At 38.0% G+C, this 17,832-nt stretch overlaps 1 protein-coding gene across 3 annotated transcripts in view; it reads right to left on the bottom strand.

Moving 5' to 3' along the window:
* Trim24 (tripartite motif containing 24) overlaps positions 1–17,832 on the bottom strand; it is a 111,347-nt gene that overhangs the window by 45,416 nt on the left and 48,099 nt on the right. For all 3 annotated transcript variants that reach the window (XM_060380199.1, XM_060380200.1, XM_060380201.1), the window contains exons 4-7: positions 15,662–15,794; positions 10,456–10,572; positions 9,398–9,512; positions 6,107–6,253 (exon numbers count right to left, since the gene is read on the bottom strand). In XM_060380199.1, coding sequence (XP_060236182.1) covers positions 6,107–6,253; positions 9,398–9,512; positions 10,456–10,572; positions 15,662–15,794 — 512 coding nt within the window. The remainder of the gene's footprint in view (positions 1–6,106; positions 6,254–9,397; positions 9,513–10,455; positions 10,573–15,661; positions 15,795–17,832) is intronic.

The raw sequence follows: 17,832 nt of genomic DNA, 5'->3' as shown, positions 1-17,832 counted from the left end.
TTGGAGGAACATTTATACTGTTTTTAATTATGGCTACACTAATTTACAGTCAACAGCAGTATAATGGAGTTCCTTTTTAAAGACATCTCCATTTTTTAAAACTGTAAAAGTCTGCTACATGAGCAAAAAGAATGCCTCCACTCCCTTCATCAAGAATCCTCAACTGTTAATAATTATTTGCTCCAGCATCCGTCCAACCTCTCCCACAAAGACGCAAGATGCACACACAAACTCCTATACACATTCTAGTGTGACTGAAGTAAAGCAAAGATCTAATGTAATCAGCAAATTCTAAACCAAAAAAGTATCTGATTTAGGCTACCGTCCAATCCTCATACTTGGTCTGGTCCTTTGACATGTTCCCTTCATTCTGAGTGTTGTCTAGTTTCTGGTGCAGCAGACACTCTGTGCATTCTGGACTCTGTTATGAATAGCACCCAAACATATACAAATGCATATCGGCAACTACACATATACAGCTGTCTGCCTACATACAGAAAATCTCAGTTTGTACTTAATGATTCCCTCCTATACAATAAACTTGGGGCATGCCCTAGCTTTGTTTCTCTCTTTCAAATACATCCACGCCAGGCTGTAACACTACCACCTTCAATAAGCTTGTATCTAATTCATTTGACTACCTGCCAAAGTCAACCCAAATGCAAGGTGGTATGCTGACTTACAACATTTATGTTATTCCATTAAGTTCAAACCTGAAATGTACCCATATGACCTAGTGTTTTTAACACTCAGATCTTAGCTGTGGTGCTATTTTGAAGGTTATGGATCCTGACTGGTAGAAAAGTCATACTAACCCCTAGTTCTACTTCTGGGTTGCTGCCGCTATGGGCTGAAATCTTTCTGAAACTGTGAACCAAAATAAAACTGAAATGTCTAAACTTTTGGATATTTTGTTACAACTCTGAATATTGACCCAAGTTTTTGGATGGCCCCCAGTCTGTGTTACACTATGTACTTATTTATTACAATAATACCTCCATGCCAGGAAAATGTAGAAATTTTCATTAATTTTTTTTCCTCTTAAAAGACATCCTATATAAATCTAGTAGTTTCAATACTGAAATGTGGATAGTTTAATACTTCTCATAAGAAAAACAAATAAGAATATGAGCATTAGAGCTGGAGAGATGGCTCAATGAGTTAAGAAGATTGCTGCTCTTCCAGAGTACCTGGGTTCTCTTCCCAATACCCATGCTGGACCACTCACAGTCATCTATAACTCTAGACACAGGGGTAGGATGCTCTCTTTTAACCTCTGTGAACACCCAAAAACATACACATAAATAAACCAATTAAGGGTAAACAACTGTAACTAAAAGGAACTATAAAGCACATTCCTCAACTGTAACTACTTCCAAGCTAAGCTGTAAATCCCTTCCATTTAATATTGGCATTTTATTTATTAAACTTCAGAAGCCAAGTACTGAACAGGTAACAGAAAGGTCTAAAAGTAGTATCAGATAAGAGCAAGCTTGGCTCCTTGTCCTGGTTAAATGCTTAGGCTCTTACTTGGTTTATTCTCTCTCTAGACTTGACAAAACTCCTGATGTGCTTTAGATAATCCTAAGAGATATAAGGCCTAGCTAGTACACAAGGTAAATGACAGTCATTAAGTCTACCTGCTCCTCTCTTCAGATCTACAAAAACTTAAAATGTACTCAAGTTGTATTTACAATGAAAAACTAGCTAGTATTCAACATAACAAAAAAAAAGATTTTTGATAGAAAATGTAGCAAAAGTTTGGGTTTTCTTTTGGATGGGGGTGGGTAAGGAGAGGTGCTGGGGAGTGAATTCAAAGCCATAAACATTATAGGCAAATACCTGGTAATTGAGCCAGCCCTGGCTCTGAAAATAGCTCCTTTTAAAAATTATTATATTTGTATATTTAGTGTACACACACATACACACACACACACACACGTACATATACATGAGCACCATAACAGAAAGTCAGAGGACAACTTTCGTTCTGTTGGTTGTTTCCTTCTACTATGTGGATCCTAGGGACTGAACTCAACACATCAGTCTTAGCAGCCAGCATCTTTACCTGATGAGCCACATCTTCATCCAAAACTGCTTTTGACACAGCAATTCAATATGTTATTACCTTTTTATTGCGCTTTAAGTAGATTTTAAAATTAATATTTCTAAGCTTCTGAGTTTTCATTCCTACAAAAAGCATGATGTTTTCTCTGCAAGTCATCTACAGCTTCTGACAGACTATTCACCATTCATGTTTCACTGAGCAACTATGCTATCAAGCACTAAGCAACATCAAGTTCTGCCCCTAAAGTGCTCTTTGAGCGCTTTTTGAAAAAAAAAAAAAAAAAAAAGTAGAACTAGTGGCTTTCCCTTTTTCATTATATTGATTCATTAAAAACTTAGGAATAAGTTTTTTTAAAAAAATGGTCTAAGATAGAAGTGGTGATGTGTGCCTATGGTCTCAGCAGCTCTGAATGAAGCCTAAGGCAGGACACCCAACCATGGTGGCAGGAGGTGGTGGTGGTGGATAGAAAGATGAACAAATGTGCATTAGGGTAGAGAAAGGCTTTCTCTGATAAAGCATCAAAAGAGCACCATATTCTGAGTATTGAGGATCAGGAGTTAGGGAGCTGGTAGTAGGGCCAGAAATAGACATTCAAGGGGAAAAATAAAAGTGTCCTTCATTGTCAAAATGGTAGGAGGGGCTGGGTAGGAGACTCAGTTACCTCTTTTATACTTGCTCCTTCGTACTTTCCTAACCATTACCAGTAAAAAAATAAAACAGAACAAAAAAAAAAAAACCCCAAAAATCCACTGCTTTATTTTCTTAGTCTCTAACAACATAATTTTCTTGCCTTTCTTCTAAGTAACACACAGATTTAAGGTCTAACAGATGACAAGAGAAACTCTAAGTAAGTAATGTGAAGTTTAAATATTTCAAAATATAATATTTTATAAGATTGGACTTCTGAATGGAGTTTCTTACTTTATAGGGCTCAGCCAGTTTCTGTCTCTTTCTCCAATTATGAAAAGATGAACTAATTAAATTAGAAGACATAAAATAAACAAGTAAGGCTAAATCACACTAAAATGCCTCTGCAGGCTGGAGAGATGGCTCAGGTTAGGAGCACTGTCTTCTCTTCCAGAGGTTCTGAGTTCAATTCCCAGCAACCACATGGTGGCTCACAACCATGATATAATATGAGTTCTGGTGCCCTCTTCTGTCATGCAGGTGTACATTCAGGCTGTATACATAATAAATAAACATCTAAAAACAAAACAAAAACCAAAAAAACAAGCCGAGGAGAGAATGCACAAGGCCCGACCGCACTGGGTCTTTCCCCAATTCAGAAAAAAATAGCTGTAGGGGTTGTTTCTGCACAGTAGAGAAGATTAAGCAAAAGGTTTCTCTTGACTGGGAGAAAACGTTTGCCCCCCACCACACAAATGACAGAATAGACATTTTTACAAAGATAAAATAAAAATATCCAACAAGAGACTGAAGAGATGGCTCAGCAGTTAAGAATACTTGCTGCTCCTTCTAAAGACCATTTAGCATCCATGTTGGGTGGCTCACATTGCCTAGAACTCCAGCTCCAGAAGCTCCGATGCCTCTTGCTTCCATGGCACCTCACACATGTATATCGTTACACAAAGACACAACTTAAAAAAAGTATTTAAAAAACTGTCTAATATGTTTATGTGAACAGGTGCTCACAGCACAAACCAACAAGTTAAATGTAAATCAAAACCACAAGGAGTCACTGCACGCTTGCAACCATAGCTGTTAGCTAAACTGATCACAGTAAGGGCTAGTGAGGGTTGGAGATTGGTGGGCATGTACACTGGTATAGCCATTAGGGAAAACAGTATGGAGGTCTTCAAACAATTGAAACAAGCCCTAGAAGCCCTTTAACTGGATATATTTCCAAAGAACTGAAATACATGGCAAAAATTTCTGGCCTTCCATGTAGACTGTGTTTTTTCATGATGGTAAACAGGAAATAACTTACATGCCCACTGACAGATGCATATAAAGATCTATATATACATATATATGTTTATAGATACTGATGGATAGTGACAGGCATATAGGCAGACCTACACATTGTAATATATCATCCATCTCACATACAATGGAATGTTATTTGGCTAAAAACCCTGCCATTTGTAACGAGAACAAAATTGTAGGCTCTGCTTAGTGATATCATTGTAAATGAAAATGGCATAAGATACAATTCCTTTATTATCTCATGTCAAATCTCAAAAAACCCAAACGTCAAATATGTAGAAATAGAGTACCCACAGTAGAAAAAGGCAGATAATGTTGAAATAGGTCAAAGACTGATTTTCAGAAAAATTAATTACAAATGGGTCTATACTATAGATTATTTTTGTTTAAAGAAATAATAAAAACTAAATCACTGTTAGTTATGAAAGATACATAAAAAATTTCATAATCAGAAATAATTTTAGAAATGCTTATAAGTTAGCATACAGCTATACTTTGTAACCTGCCTTAAAATTATTTGTTTATAAAGTATTTAATTATTAATTTAAATAAGATAATGTACATAACACATATGTACTATTTCTTTCACTTGATTCCACAGAGTAAATGACAAAAGATGTAGAATATTAACTGTCTGTTGATTTTCTAAGCCCAGTCTTGGTATTAAACCACAGTTGAGACCAGCAACATGAGAAGCCCTGGAACCTCCGTGGAAAAGGAGTTTGGCCCCTGCCAAACTCACCAGATGCAGTTTCTAAGTGTTCCAGGTGCATGACAATCCTCTCAGTAAGTTCAGCAAATCCTAAACTAGCCTTATGAGGTGCTGCTCAATATCCAGCAGCATACGATGCAGCGTGAAGCTGAAGGAAAATCAAAGACGCAAAGGTAAGGCTTGGTTATCGATCTCTATAGAACAGTGTTAGGCATGCTATTCATCCCTGTGCCTGTTTCAACATTTGTCCAATGAAATGGCTAGCTACATACAACTAAGAATGATGTAAATATTCAATATGAAAAATGTTCAGAATTAGATTATGGCATGTTATAGGTGATAGTGTAGGTGTTTATTATACTGGACTTATTTGCCACAAAGAGAGAAAAAAATACAAAAATACAAATAGGAGTGACAGAACAGATTAAAACTGAAGTTACATCAAAATCATTTCAGGCAAAAATATTTTATAAAATCAAATATTTGGTCAATTGATTTAAAAAAATTAAGAATGAATCGATAGTCCATCTCTGTGTTTTGTTTTGCTGCTTTTTCAGGGGGAGGGAAGTGAGGGTGTCTGCCCGTTTGGAGAGAGGTTTCACTCTGCAGCCCTGGTAAATCTGGAATGCACTATGTAGATCAGGGTGGTAGAATGCAAGTTTTGGTGTCTTTGTATGTTACGAAACTATGCTTTTGTTTTAATCCCAAGTGTGGGACTTTAGTTGGGCTATAGTTTCTCCACACCTGTTAATTGTCACATGAGGGGCTTTTGTCAGCTGGTAAATTCCACTGGGTGGCACATAGAGGGGTGTGGTCTAGGACTCTGAGAGTATAAATACGAGGCTGAGAAAGAGACCACGTGGTGTTCTGTGTTAGCATGTCACAGTTTTGAGAAACCAGAGACCAAAGATGGTGTGGCAGTTTGGAGTAGACAGAAAGAAACGCTTCGGGGTGCAGTGGTGTGGAGGAGACTGTTAGCTGTGACTGCAGCTGACAGAAATTGGTATAGAGCCCTTTGACTATAGCTAGCCGGAGGATGTGAGGGGTCTGAGCCCTTCTCCCCACTAACCTTTTCTTTCTCCTACTTCATAGGGAGGGTAATGGAAGGGAGACAGAGGTCTAAACACTCCAAATAAAGTAGTTTTAAAATAGACCGCTACAGGTGGCTTCCTGCTCAGGGGGCCTGCCTAACCTCCCCAGTACTGTGGTTAAGGCAGGCACCACCACATCCAGGCCTTTTCTTTTTCTGACAGTCTCTTGCTCTACTACCCAGGCTGACCATGAACAAGGGAAGGGCAGGTATAGTTTTGAATGTGAAGCACTCGACTCCTGCCTCACTGTACACGCTGCTGACTATTAAACCTGGTATTCCATCTTACCAGTCGCTTGCTGTAAAGCAATGCTGTGCTGCTGCCACTAGAAACAGCCCATTTAGAAAAATGCATGACGTGCTCTAACTGCTTAGAAAGTCCAGCCACTTCCTGCTGCTGTTGCATAAGTTTCATTCGATGGTCCTTTGCAAGACTCTGCAAAGAAAATAACTTCAGAATTAGTCTCTATACTTCACATTCATTTCACCGTTATTTTCAGATAAACAACTTAGAATAAAGAACCACTCTGTATTCAACTGACAGTAAACAAAGATGATCATAAGCATTTTCCTTCAAAATACAAAGGATCACTCTGAATATAATAAAAATAAAGCCTTTGTGCTGTCTCCACCCTTTGCCTATAATCTAGCTTTATATTGGTCTCTATGTATGAATCTTGCCAAATTAAACAAAAACAAAGATATAGATTAACTATAATATTGTAAATGTTATACTCAAAACACACAAGTAAATTACCAGTTCATCAGATGATTTAACCAACACACAGTTTCACTTTTTAGAAATTCTAGTTCCAGTTGCAACTAGTCTGTACTCAGAATCATGTCAGGCGGTAACTAAAAATCAAGTAACTTCTGTTGACAGTTACCAGAGGAGCCAGTAGATGAGTAGATACTACTGTTAAGACATTTCTCTGAGATCTACATAAAAACAGAACATGATACCCTGGACCCCCACAAAAAAAAATTTCCATGGAAAAATAACTTAGGAAACAGCAATCAAAAATGGAAGGCACTTTACTTGGGTTATTTAAAGGTCTTTATTTTTAAAAAACCAAACTTAGAACATTTTGAAAACTTGAACTGTACTCTATCTGCCCTGGTCGGTTCTGTTTGGAAAATGCACACAGCTTCACTACTGAGCAACTGGAGGTACTGCTAACAACCAATGGCCTTGCAGCATCTATCTTAATTTACCTAATGGCTGCACTGATTTCTGCAAAATTGCACTGTGTCTTTGGAGTAGAACAGAACTTTTTGAAGACTTTTGAGAAGATTGGAAATTGAGAATAAGAAGCTCTGGTGTCAAACCCTTGGCAGAGTGCAGGGAATCATATGAAAGAAGCAGAGTTTGATGTGGAAAGGATAGGAGCTCCACAAGGACCAAACATATCTGGGCACAGGGTCTTTTCTGAGATGGACACTCAACCAAAGACCATGAGAGGATAAAACCTAGAACCTCTGCTCGGATGTGACCCGTGATAGCTCAGTAATCAATTTGTTTCCCATAGTAAGGGGAACAAGGACTATTGCTAATAGGAACTCAATGACTGGCTCTTTGACCTCCCCACCTCCCAAGGGAGGAGCAGTACTGTTAGGCCACAGAGGAGGACTTTGCAGCCAGTCCTGAAAAATACCTGACAAAACAGAGTCATATGAAAGGGGAGGAGGTCCTCCCCCATCAGTGGACTTGGAAAGGGGCAGGGTGGAGATGAGGGAGGGAGGGTGGGATTAGGGAGGGAATGAGGGATACAGCTAGGATACAGAATTAACAAAATGTAACTAATGAGGGAAAAAAAAAAAAAGAAGCTCTGGTGTCTTGGTTTTCCAAAATAGCAAATAAAACTGGTTCCATTTATCTGCCTCAAAGGTGAATTGTGAACCAGAAGGATAGGCAAGAGGATTTGAGGCATATTCAACAGGTATTATGAAATTTCAAGTCGAAGTTCATCAAAACTAACACTGACAGCCAAGTACATTTTTATAGATTCTAAGATATCATCCTCTTTTTTTTTTTTAAACACTCTTCATGTGAATAAAGCCAAGGCAGCACTCTAGAAGAGTATGTTATATATTGAAAACAACAAATTCTGGTTAAATGGGCCCATTTTTTTTTGTTTGTTTGTTTTCTGCTTGCTTTTGGAAAACCTTTATTTCCTTTATTAACTAATCAATATTTTTACTTTCAAGACTCCCCCCTACACACACACCAAAAAAAAGTGCCTATTTTTAAAACACCTGCAGAACCTTGAAAATAAAGTTACCATAACTGGGCACTGATTCTGAAAGCACTTCCTCACTAAATAACTATCTCCATAGTAGCAGAACTGTGAACAGCCATGTTTTTCTAGCTGTGACAGGACTTTCTGATACAGATCTTAGAAACTGGTCAATTATAAACTAAAGATGCACTAGGTTTTTTTTCTAGCTTTATTTCAATTTTTCCCATACCAGCACTCTCTTTCTGCTTTCTCAACTGCTTCTTAACTCTAAGTTCTTTCTCATTGACATACTGAAAGAATAACCAACACTATACAGTAAGCTCAAATACCATGTGAACTGTCACCTCACAGTACTGCAAGTCAAACATGGACTTGTGCTATTGCCTTTGATGAAAGATGAGCAAGCTGGAACATGCTAACTCTGAGTTTGAAGCCAGCCTGGTCTACAAAGTGAGATCCTGTCTCAAAAAAGAAAAGAAATCCCACCTGCCTCTGCCTCCTGGATGCTGGAATTAAAAGATGAAACCACTACACCTATTTTACCTAATTTTTCAGAAGGTTAATTAAATGCCATGCATTACTAAAATGGGCTGTAATGAATGTTTTATTCAGTATGTTTGTCATTGTGCATCAGTGTACCTCCATCAACTAAGACAAGTGGCCATAGGATGCCATAGTATATAATATCAAGAGATCACCATTACAGCTTGCTACTGACAGAACATACAACACGGTATGTTGTAAGACTATTTAAAAACTAAATATTGCAAACAGTGTATGTTCTGGTTTGAATAGGCCCCATAAAGCCATGTGTGTGAATGCTTGGTCCATTGGGAGTGGCACTATTAGGAGTGTGGCCTTAATGGAGAAAGAGTATCACTGATAGTGGGCTTTGAGGTCTTATAAGCTCAAGTGTGGCCAATGTGGCACACAATCTCCTTTTGCTGCCTGTGGATCAAAATGTAGAACTCTCAGCTTCTTCTCTAGTACCATGGCTGCCTGCATACCACCATGTTTACTGCCATGATGATAATGGACTCTGAATCTGTAAGCCAGCCCCAATTAAATGTTTTCTTTCATAAGCATTGCTATGGTCATGGTGTCTCTTCAGAGAAATAGAAATTCCAAGACAGTGTATCTTTCTAGAAAATTCTACACAACTCCATCATCCCCTTGATGATACAATGGCTGTTACTTCAGTGAATGTCTAAGGTGACTGACCAACATTCACAGAGCTCCCCAGTGAGGCTTTAAGAGATCCTTGGTGTATGAGAGGGCAATAAGCATCTGGCAGAAGAAAGCATGCTAAGTCACAGCCCCTTATCACTGCGTGGACTCACCTCAAGCTGGTGCAGCAGGGCTTTCCCTTTCTTGTTTATCTCTACCATCAATGTGAAGATGGCAACTTTAATATCCTGTTCTACCTGCTTTTGGTTTTGATTTACTTCAATTATTCTGAAAATGAAACAAGAGAGAGAAAATCTAAAATTAATGGTAGATTTTTCAAGTATTTAAATTGGTTATTTTAACAGCGAAATTAGACCAAAATGTTTGTAGTCTTTAAATGTTCTGTCTCCAAGTTCTACTTAAATTGTCTATAAGAAAAGACATTAAAAACAATAATTTAGTTAAGCAAAACTTGGAGAGTGAGTACATCTTAGAACATGATTTTAAAGAAACATGTCACACAGAAAAAGCAATATGCTGACCTAAAAGGATAGGACCCAGGAATAGACCACAACTAGAATTTGTAGTCAAGATCAAACAAAATTATAGCCAGAACAAGTTCTGTTATATGTGATATTCTGATCTCAGGTGTTTGAACTGATAATTTTTCACCAGACTGGAATAGAGAAGCAAAAGAAACAATAACAGTTTATGCTTCTAAAACGTTTGGAGGTTTAAATACTTTATGTACACGCATAAGGACCAGAGTTCAGACCCCCCCCCCCCCAGGACCCATATAAATGCAGCATAGGTGTGGAAATCTGTCTGTAATTTCAGCCTGGGAAAGTAACGGCAGGATCCCCCAAGTGAAATGGCTAGCAAAACTAAACATATCAGCCAGATCTGGTTTTAACTGAGACCCTGCCTCCGTGAATAAAGTACAAGAGCAACAAATGATGACCCTTGACATTAACCTCAGGCCTCTACATATGTTACATTATACATGCATAATGTACATATACATGACACTTCCAACACATACGAAAATGGGAGGGGGGTCTTGAAATAAGCAGCCAAGTAGCTGAAAAGGAGAAAAAGCCTTACCAACCATGAACTGTTTGTAATCCAAAAGCTAATCTGATATTTCACAGTGAGTTAAAAAAAAATCTAGAAATGTATGCATTTATTATAGATAAATAATTTATTTATAGTATCATAAATGTAAACTTACCTGTTTTGGATTTGATTTCCTGTATACTTTATATATTTTGTTTTTTCCATTAGTTTGGTGATTAGAGTATCTATGATCACTTTTTGATTTTGAAAAGCTTCTTCTATAAATTGATATCTGAAGAAATAAGAAAATAACTTCACAATAATATCTATATAAAAAAGTTCAAAAGTTAAAAATCAAAAGTGTAGGGAGTCTTGTAGAAAAGTGGGAGGAAGGGTAAAAGGACCTGGAGGTGCCAGGAGCTCCACAACAAGACCAACAGAGCCAACTAACCAGGGCCCAGAGGGGCCTGTGGAGACAGAAGCACCAGCCAGGACCACGCATGGACTGGACCTAGGCCCCTACAGAGATGTAGCAGATGGCCATCTCAGACTTCAGGTGGGTTCCTTAGAAAGGGGTTTGGGTTTAGGTTTTATTGTTGTTATTGGCATAATTTTGTTACCTGATTTCCCTATAGAAAATAATTAAATGTAGTCTAGCCATTTTCCAGTGTCCCAGCATTGGTATAATTATTATGCATTGTGTAACACATTATTATATATTTATTCTGTTACATTCTGTTTTGTATCTTTTCATTTTTCTTTTACCAGCTTGTGCTGTTTATTTTTATTTATCTGTATGTTTGTGTGCAATGTGTATTCATTGCTTTCTGAGGTCAGAAGGGAGCACTGGATCCCTGGAGATGTATTATAGAAGGTGTCCGATGTGGGTCCAGAGAAAGCAATCCAAGTGTCCTGCAAGAGCAGCAACTACTTAAGCCTCTTTGCTGCTTTTAACCCTTCTCATTTATATAAAAACTCAAATTAACAAATGCAATTTTCTTTACCATATTCTAATCAGAATATAGTATATTTTGGTAAATAGAATAATTAGATTTAAATTTTGATTCTGGTTAGGTGAAAAGTTGAATGAGTATGGTGATCAAAAGTAGCAGCTGTGGAATAATTTTCAACTAAAATGTCTGTCTTCTGTGAAAGTTACTCTTTGGATTTCTCTACCATCTGTATGTTATGTCAAGGTTTAGTTTTATTTTTTAACTTGCAGGCATCCATTTCTTCCAACATAATTTGTTGAAAACAGTAGCCTATCTACACTGAATTGCCTTGGCATCTGTGTAGAAAACCAGTGGAAGTGTAGAATGATTCTAGACTCTGAATTGTGTACCACTGTGGCTATTTCTAGGGGGTGAGATTGTTTTGTTCTCTGTTTTATTTCACATTTTCCACATCAGGGTCATAATAGCTTTTTATACGAAATCTTAAAATCAGATACTGAGTTTTGTTAATTCACTTTTTCTTTTTTTCCCACAATATTTTATTGATTTTTTTGTGAGTTTTACATAATGGGAAATTGCACTTATTTCCCAGTCCTTCCCTAACTGCCCTCTATCCTTATAACCTCCTCCCCAAAAGAAAATAAAAAAATAAATTTAAATTAAAAAATCTCTCCATGGTATGTCACAGTATACCCTTTTGCCTAAACAGCTTTAACTGCAAATATTCTTTGCAATTAATTATTAAAAAATTATTAAAAAATTAGTTATTGGTCTGGTTTGAGGCTTCTGGCTTCTCCAATATCAATACTGGATCCTTACAGGGACTTATCCTTACACATGGATATCCTGCTGTTGCCCTGAGTCATGGAAATCCCTCAGCTTTGGTTCTGTAGGACTAGCTCCTTTTCATGCTCCAGCAGTTCCTAGATGGGGTGGGCCAGTTAAAAGCCCTGGATCTGTCTCTTCGTAGTAGCTGAGTTGGTCAGCCAACCACTTCTCCTGTACCCATGCCACAGGGGCTAGTTCTCCCCTCACTGTTCATGGGAGGGATGAGGTTAGCTTTCCCTTGTATAGCAGCTGACAAGGGATGAGGGGTGGAGCCAGCTCAGCCTTACCATGTGACATAACATGGCCTTAGGCACCAGCCCAGTAGACATCCATCCGCATGGCCTTTTGTGGTAACACAGGCCACTTTGGACATCAACACAGACCCAAACATCGCCCTCAGAGGCAGCAGAGGCCCAGATATCACCATGGCCTCAGGTGGTAGCACAGGTCTCTCACATCAGGATTTCCCTCACTATCTTGCATTTCCAGTTCTACCTTTTTCCACAGTGCACAAACTACTCTGCTTCTGTTTCTCTCCTATCTCTCCACCACATACCTGATCATAGTAATAGAAACTGGCCAGGCCTCTGTTCTTACTTTTTCAATAGTCATATGTGTGTTTTCATTTTGTTTGTTTTTGAGATGTAGTTTAGATTGGCCTTGAACTTGCTATGTAGCTGATATTCACCTTGAGTTTCTGGTGCTCCTTCACACACCTTATAACTACTGGCCTTACAAATATGGACCACTTTCTTCCTTAAATAAATACAAATTGCTATGTAGAAGGCTTCTGAATTGTGGTGTTAAAGAATCTTTAGGTTGGTGCTAATTGACAAAGAAAGAGAAATAATATAATATTATTGGAAAATACTGAATATGGGCTGGCAAGATGGTCCTATCCCAATGGGTAAAGGTGCTTATTGCCAAGTCTGATGTTTTAATTCCTGAAACCTCTATGATAAGAGAAAGTTCCCATAAGCTGCCCTCTGACCTCCACACACATAATGTGGTATGCATGTGTGCATACACATGTACACCTACCAAGTTTTAAAAAGACAGGTTGTCCTATCTGCTCAAATTTGTTGTGTCATCAAAAACCAGGAGCAAACATAGAAATGTTGCAAGGCAAAAATTTATTTTATGGCCAGGCCATATTTGTAGTCTCCTAGAAAGTAGGAAAGAGAAGTGGCCCTGACCAAAAGCAGGGGAGCCTTTTCATACTCAGGCTCTGAGAACCTTTGAGTGCAGAAGTGGAATTTTTGCAGTTAGTAATTTAGCTAGCTATTTTTATGAACACGGAAAAGTACATGTTGTAGTGTTATGGTCAGCCAGTTCTTGGAACATGCCATGAAACATTTTATGATCAGCCAGTTCTCCAAACATACCATGAAAATGGAAACAATTTACGATGAATAAATCACAAGACTAATAGAGGAAGAACAAGTCAAAAAACAAAACAAACAAACAAACCAACCAAACCAACAAACCAAACCAACAAAACTGTACCTTTCGCTTGGGATATGATTATAGAAATACACCATAGGGAACAATATATATAGAAATAAATCAAATTCTAACATTATGTTTAACTAGAAAAAGGAAGATAAAAATGGAGTCAGTTGGCCTTAACAAAATTATCATTCAAGAAATCTTTAGATACTCTTTATTTCAAGACTGTGGTAAACACCCAATAGTCACAGCTTTAGAGGCTTATACAGCTCATCTGACAGATGTAGCAAAAAACAGTCAAAGATGTATTAGTAAAGTTTTTAACAGATTAACTATTTTGGTACTTCATAACCATGAGAGTTTGCTGAAAATAACCAAGCACGTTCAAGATCATATCTAAACAGAAAGCAGCTTTGTTGGATAAATGGGAAAGGCATTTGATACTATACCTTTTAACAAAGCTTTGAGTGACCTATAACATGAGACAGCACTAACGAGTTGTTATTAACTTGGAAGACAAGATGGTTGTAGTTTTGGCAAACTACAGAACAGAAGCATGTAAGGAGACAAGAGGGTAAACATCACAGAAAGAAGTTTAGGGTTGTCAAGATGGCATAGCAGGAGGGAAGGTTATCATTATTTCTAAATCAGAAAACCCAAGTTCCATCCTGAGCCGGACATGGTGCAGGAAAAGAGCTAACTCCTGCAAGCACAACATGTGTGCCATTAACATAGGTTTCCTCTCCTCAAACCCCCAACATAAATAATGAAATTAAGGTGACAGACAGTCCTTAGACTGAGGCAGAAGGTTTTCTGTAAGTCTGAAGTTATTTTGATCTATAGTCAATGCTACATATGAGATCTTTTCTCAAATAAAGAAACATTTTTAAACTACAAAAAGAGTAACTGTAAACCTGTAATTCTATATCCAGGAACACATTCTTAATATAAAATGAAGGTGAAAAGGTGGGTGTGGTGGTACAGTTCTTTAAGTCCAGCACAAGTGAGGCAGGCAGGTGGATCTCTGTGAGTTCAGAGTCAGCCTGGTGTACAAATGAATTCCAGAATAGCCCAAGCTATATAATGAAGACCCTATCTCAAAAAACATGAAAACCTGGGTTCCTCTATATTTGGTATGGCTTCAGTACCCTTAAGGTAAATAAAATACTGAAGGAGATCCATGAAGAAATAAAAGAATGTTTAAAATCATGGGTAGAAGCAAAGTTAAATGAATACTAACTTAGGCAATCAAAGTAATGTCTTGGTGTGTAGAGCATATACAATATAGTATAGGATATATTAGGCAGGAGACAAAAATTGTGTTCTAATAATGTTCATTTCTAATCTAGGAAGAAGGTAAGTACAAATTAACACCAGATAAGGTGGTAATATCGAGAGTTGTCAGGGCCAGTGAGATGGGTCAGCAAGGTGTACAACCTGAGACTGATCCATGGCACACAGATGAAAGAAGAGAACTGACTCCCAAACAGACATACACAAACTGAGATACACACAAACACACAAGAACAATAAACTTTATTTTTTTTTAAAAAAAAAAAAGCCATTTACAACTGGTGGCACACAACTAAGATGGATCTCTGAGTTCGAGACCAGCCTGCTTTGTACAGTTCCAGAACGCATAAAGCTACATAATGAGATTCCTCAAAAACATCAACAAGACAAAAACAAAACAAACCAAAAGCAAAGCCTCACCAAAACAAAGTCTCCTCATTTTGTGACACCAGCAACTAATACCTTGTTATTTTAACAGCAGGTTAAGCCAGTGTAACTCTCAACATGGACTGACTTTGGCCTACAGGACATTTGGCAATGTCTTAGAATATTTTAAAATTATTTTTTAGCTGTCAATCATCGGGACAGGAGTACAGAGTACAACTAACACCCAACTAATAGAGATCAGGATGCTGGTAACCCTATCCAGAAATGCAAACCATTTCCCCAATGTACTGCCTGGACTAAATATATAAAACTAACTAACTAACTAACTAACTAACTAACAACTGAAATTGATAAACCTCTTCATAAGACAGCACACCAATGGCCAAACAAAACACATACAAATTGTCATCTAGCTGGAGCAGCACATAAGAGATGTGCTGCAGGTCTGAATGTAACAAAAGACGCTGGTACCTATGCTCTTTGTGTTCTAGCAGCTGGCAGTCCCGACAGGTCAGTTTATCACATGTTTCACAGTAAAGTTTCAGCTGCTCCTTTTTATGAAACGGACAGAACACTGGCCGCTGACTGGTCACACCAACTGCCTCTGCAGAAACAACAGAAAGCAAAAAGAAAATTAATGTAACTGAATACTAAACCATTACTGGTCATTTCTACTAAATTCTGATATAAAAGAGCTACTTTCTTTCATCTATGCACTTAATCACCAATGCATTACAGATTTAGAAATGTTAACTATTTTCAAGGCTGGTGGCTAAAGGCATCTGCCTCCAAGGACCCACATGGTGGAAGGATAGAGAACCACCACAAGATGTCTCCAACACGGTGCCCACATATATGCACACAGACTAAGAAGAAATGGAAAAAAAAAAGCCCTCAAAAACACTTTTCAAGCATTTAAGGAAATGGGTAAAATCTTTTACTTTAATTAAGGAGTAATTTAAATGGTTAGGTGTGTAATGAAAAATTTGATTTATATAATTAAAAAATATTAAGATAGTCCCTATGAATATAACTAACTGCTTTCTATCCCAAATATGAGACAGGAGGATCAAAAAGTATAGATTAGGGCTGGAAAGGTGCCTTAACAGTAAAGAGCTTCCAAAACAACTGGGTTCCATCCCAGCACCCACATGCAGTGCAGAACCCTCTGTAACTCCAGCTCCAGGAGTTTGATGTCCTCTTAATGGTCTCCACATACATTAGGCAAAATGTCACCCATATACATAATAATTTTCTTAAAAAGTTGTGGACTTGCCTGGGTTGGTTCCATAAACTGACTCTCATGAATAGGGCCATAGTTGAATATGCATGTCTGCTGTATACTTATATATTTCTTCTTTATAAGATAGCTGTATTTTTAGTTTAATTCCCCCCCTGCCAGGACTAGGAATCAAAACTAGAGCTTTATATAAACTAAACAAATATTTTACCACTGAGCTACACCCCAAGGTATTTTTAGTTTTGTGAGGAGACTGAACAAATTTATACTATTAATAGTATAAGTTTCTTAATTCTCCACATCTTTGTCTTATTCTTTTAAATTATAGCTATTCTGACTGCAAGAAGATAAAATACAAACATGGTTTCATTTGCATTTTCCTGATAGCTTAGGCTACTGATCATTTTCTTATATATTTACTGTCCGTTTGTACTTCTTTGATTGACTAGATTATATATGAGGAAGAAAGAGTGTCAAAGGCCAGTGTTGACAGCAACATAAACTGAGGTGGAATGTAGAGTCAGCAAAAGAAGCCAAAAAGCTGGTAGCTCCTGGCATCTTAGGGCCAGCAGTGTTTGTGACTGGCAAAAAGCTCTAAACTCTCTTCAACTGTTTAATGGCTGGAGCTGGTAGCTCCAAGCGCTGATCATAAAGGGAAAATAAAAGGGGAGGGAGCCAGGGCTGATGGCTTCGGGCTTAGGCTGCCAACGGAGAAAGAAAGGTGGGAAAGCACACATTCACACACATACACTTGATGGATGAAGCAACGGCAGGCTCCAACAACTCTTTATTATTTCTTGGTTTCTTTTATACCCTTTACAGCAAAACTTTCTACGTCAGAAGATAAATTACTGCACAGCTATAAAAGCAATTATCACAGAAACAGATAGTCATTACATGGAGGGAAATACAGCAAGATTATTGATTATTCATGTTTAACTAAACATTTCCTTTTAAATTTTTTTATTTTTTAAATTTTTTACAATTTATTCACTTTGTATCCCAGCTGTAGCCCCCTCGCTTGTCCCCTCCCAATCCTGTCCTCCCTTCCTCCCCCTTCTCCTTCCATGTCCCTCCCCCAGTCCACTGATAGAGTCCATCTGACCCTAGCCTATCAGGACTGGCTGCATTGTCTACCTCTGTGGCCTGGGCAGGCTGCTCTTCCCTCAGAGGGAGATGATCAAAGAGCCAGCCACTGAATTCATGTCAGAGACAGCCTCTGTTCCCCTTACTAGGGTACTCACTTGGGGACTGGGCTACCATGGGCTACATCTGTGCAGGGGTTCTAAGTTATCTAAACGAATGGTCCTTGGTTGGAGTATCAGTCTCAGAAAAGACTCCGGGGCCCAGATTTTTTGGTTCCATCACTCTCCCTGTAGATCTCCTGTCCTCTCCAGGTCTT

The sequence above is a fragment of the Meriones unguiculatus genome, chromosome 3 (genome assembly GCF_030254825.1).
Source record: "Meriones unguiculatus strain TT.TT164.6M chromosome 3, Bangor_MerUng_6.1, whole genome shotgun sequence".
Classification (NCBI taxonomy): Eukaryota; Metazoa; Chordata; class Mammalia; order Rodentia; family Muridae; genus Meriones; species Meriones unguiculatus.
The sequence above is the reverse complement of the archived record's forward strand: the minus strand, read 5'-3'. Positions and strand labels throughout refer to the sequence as shown.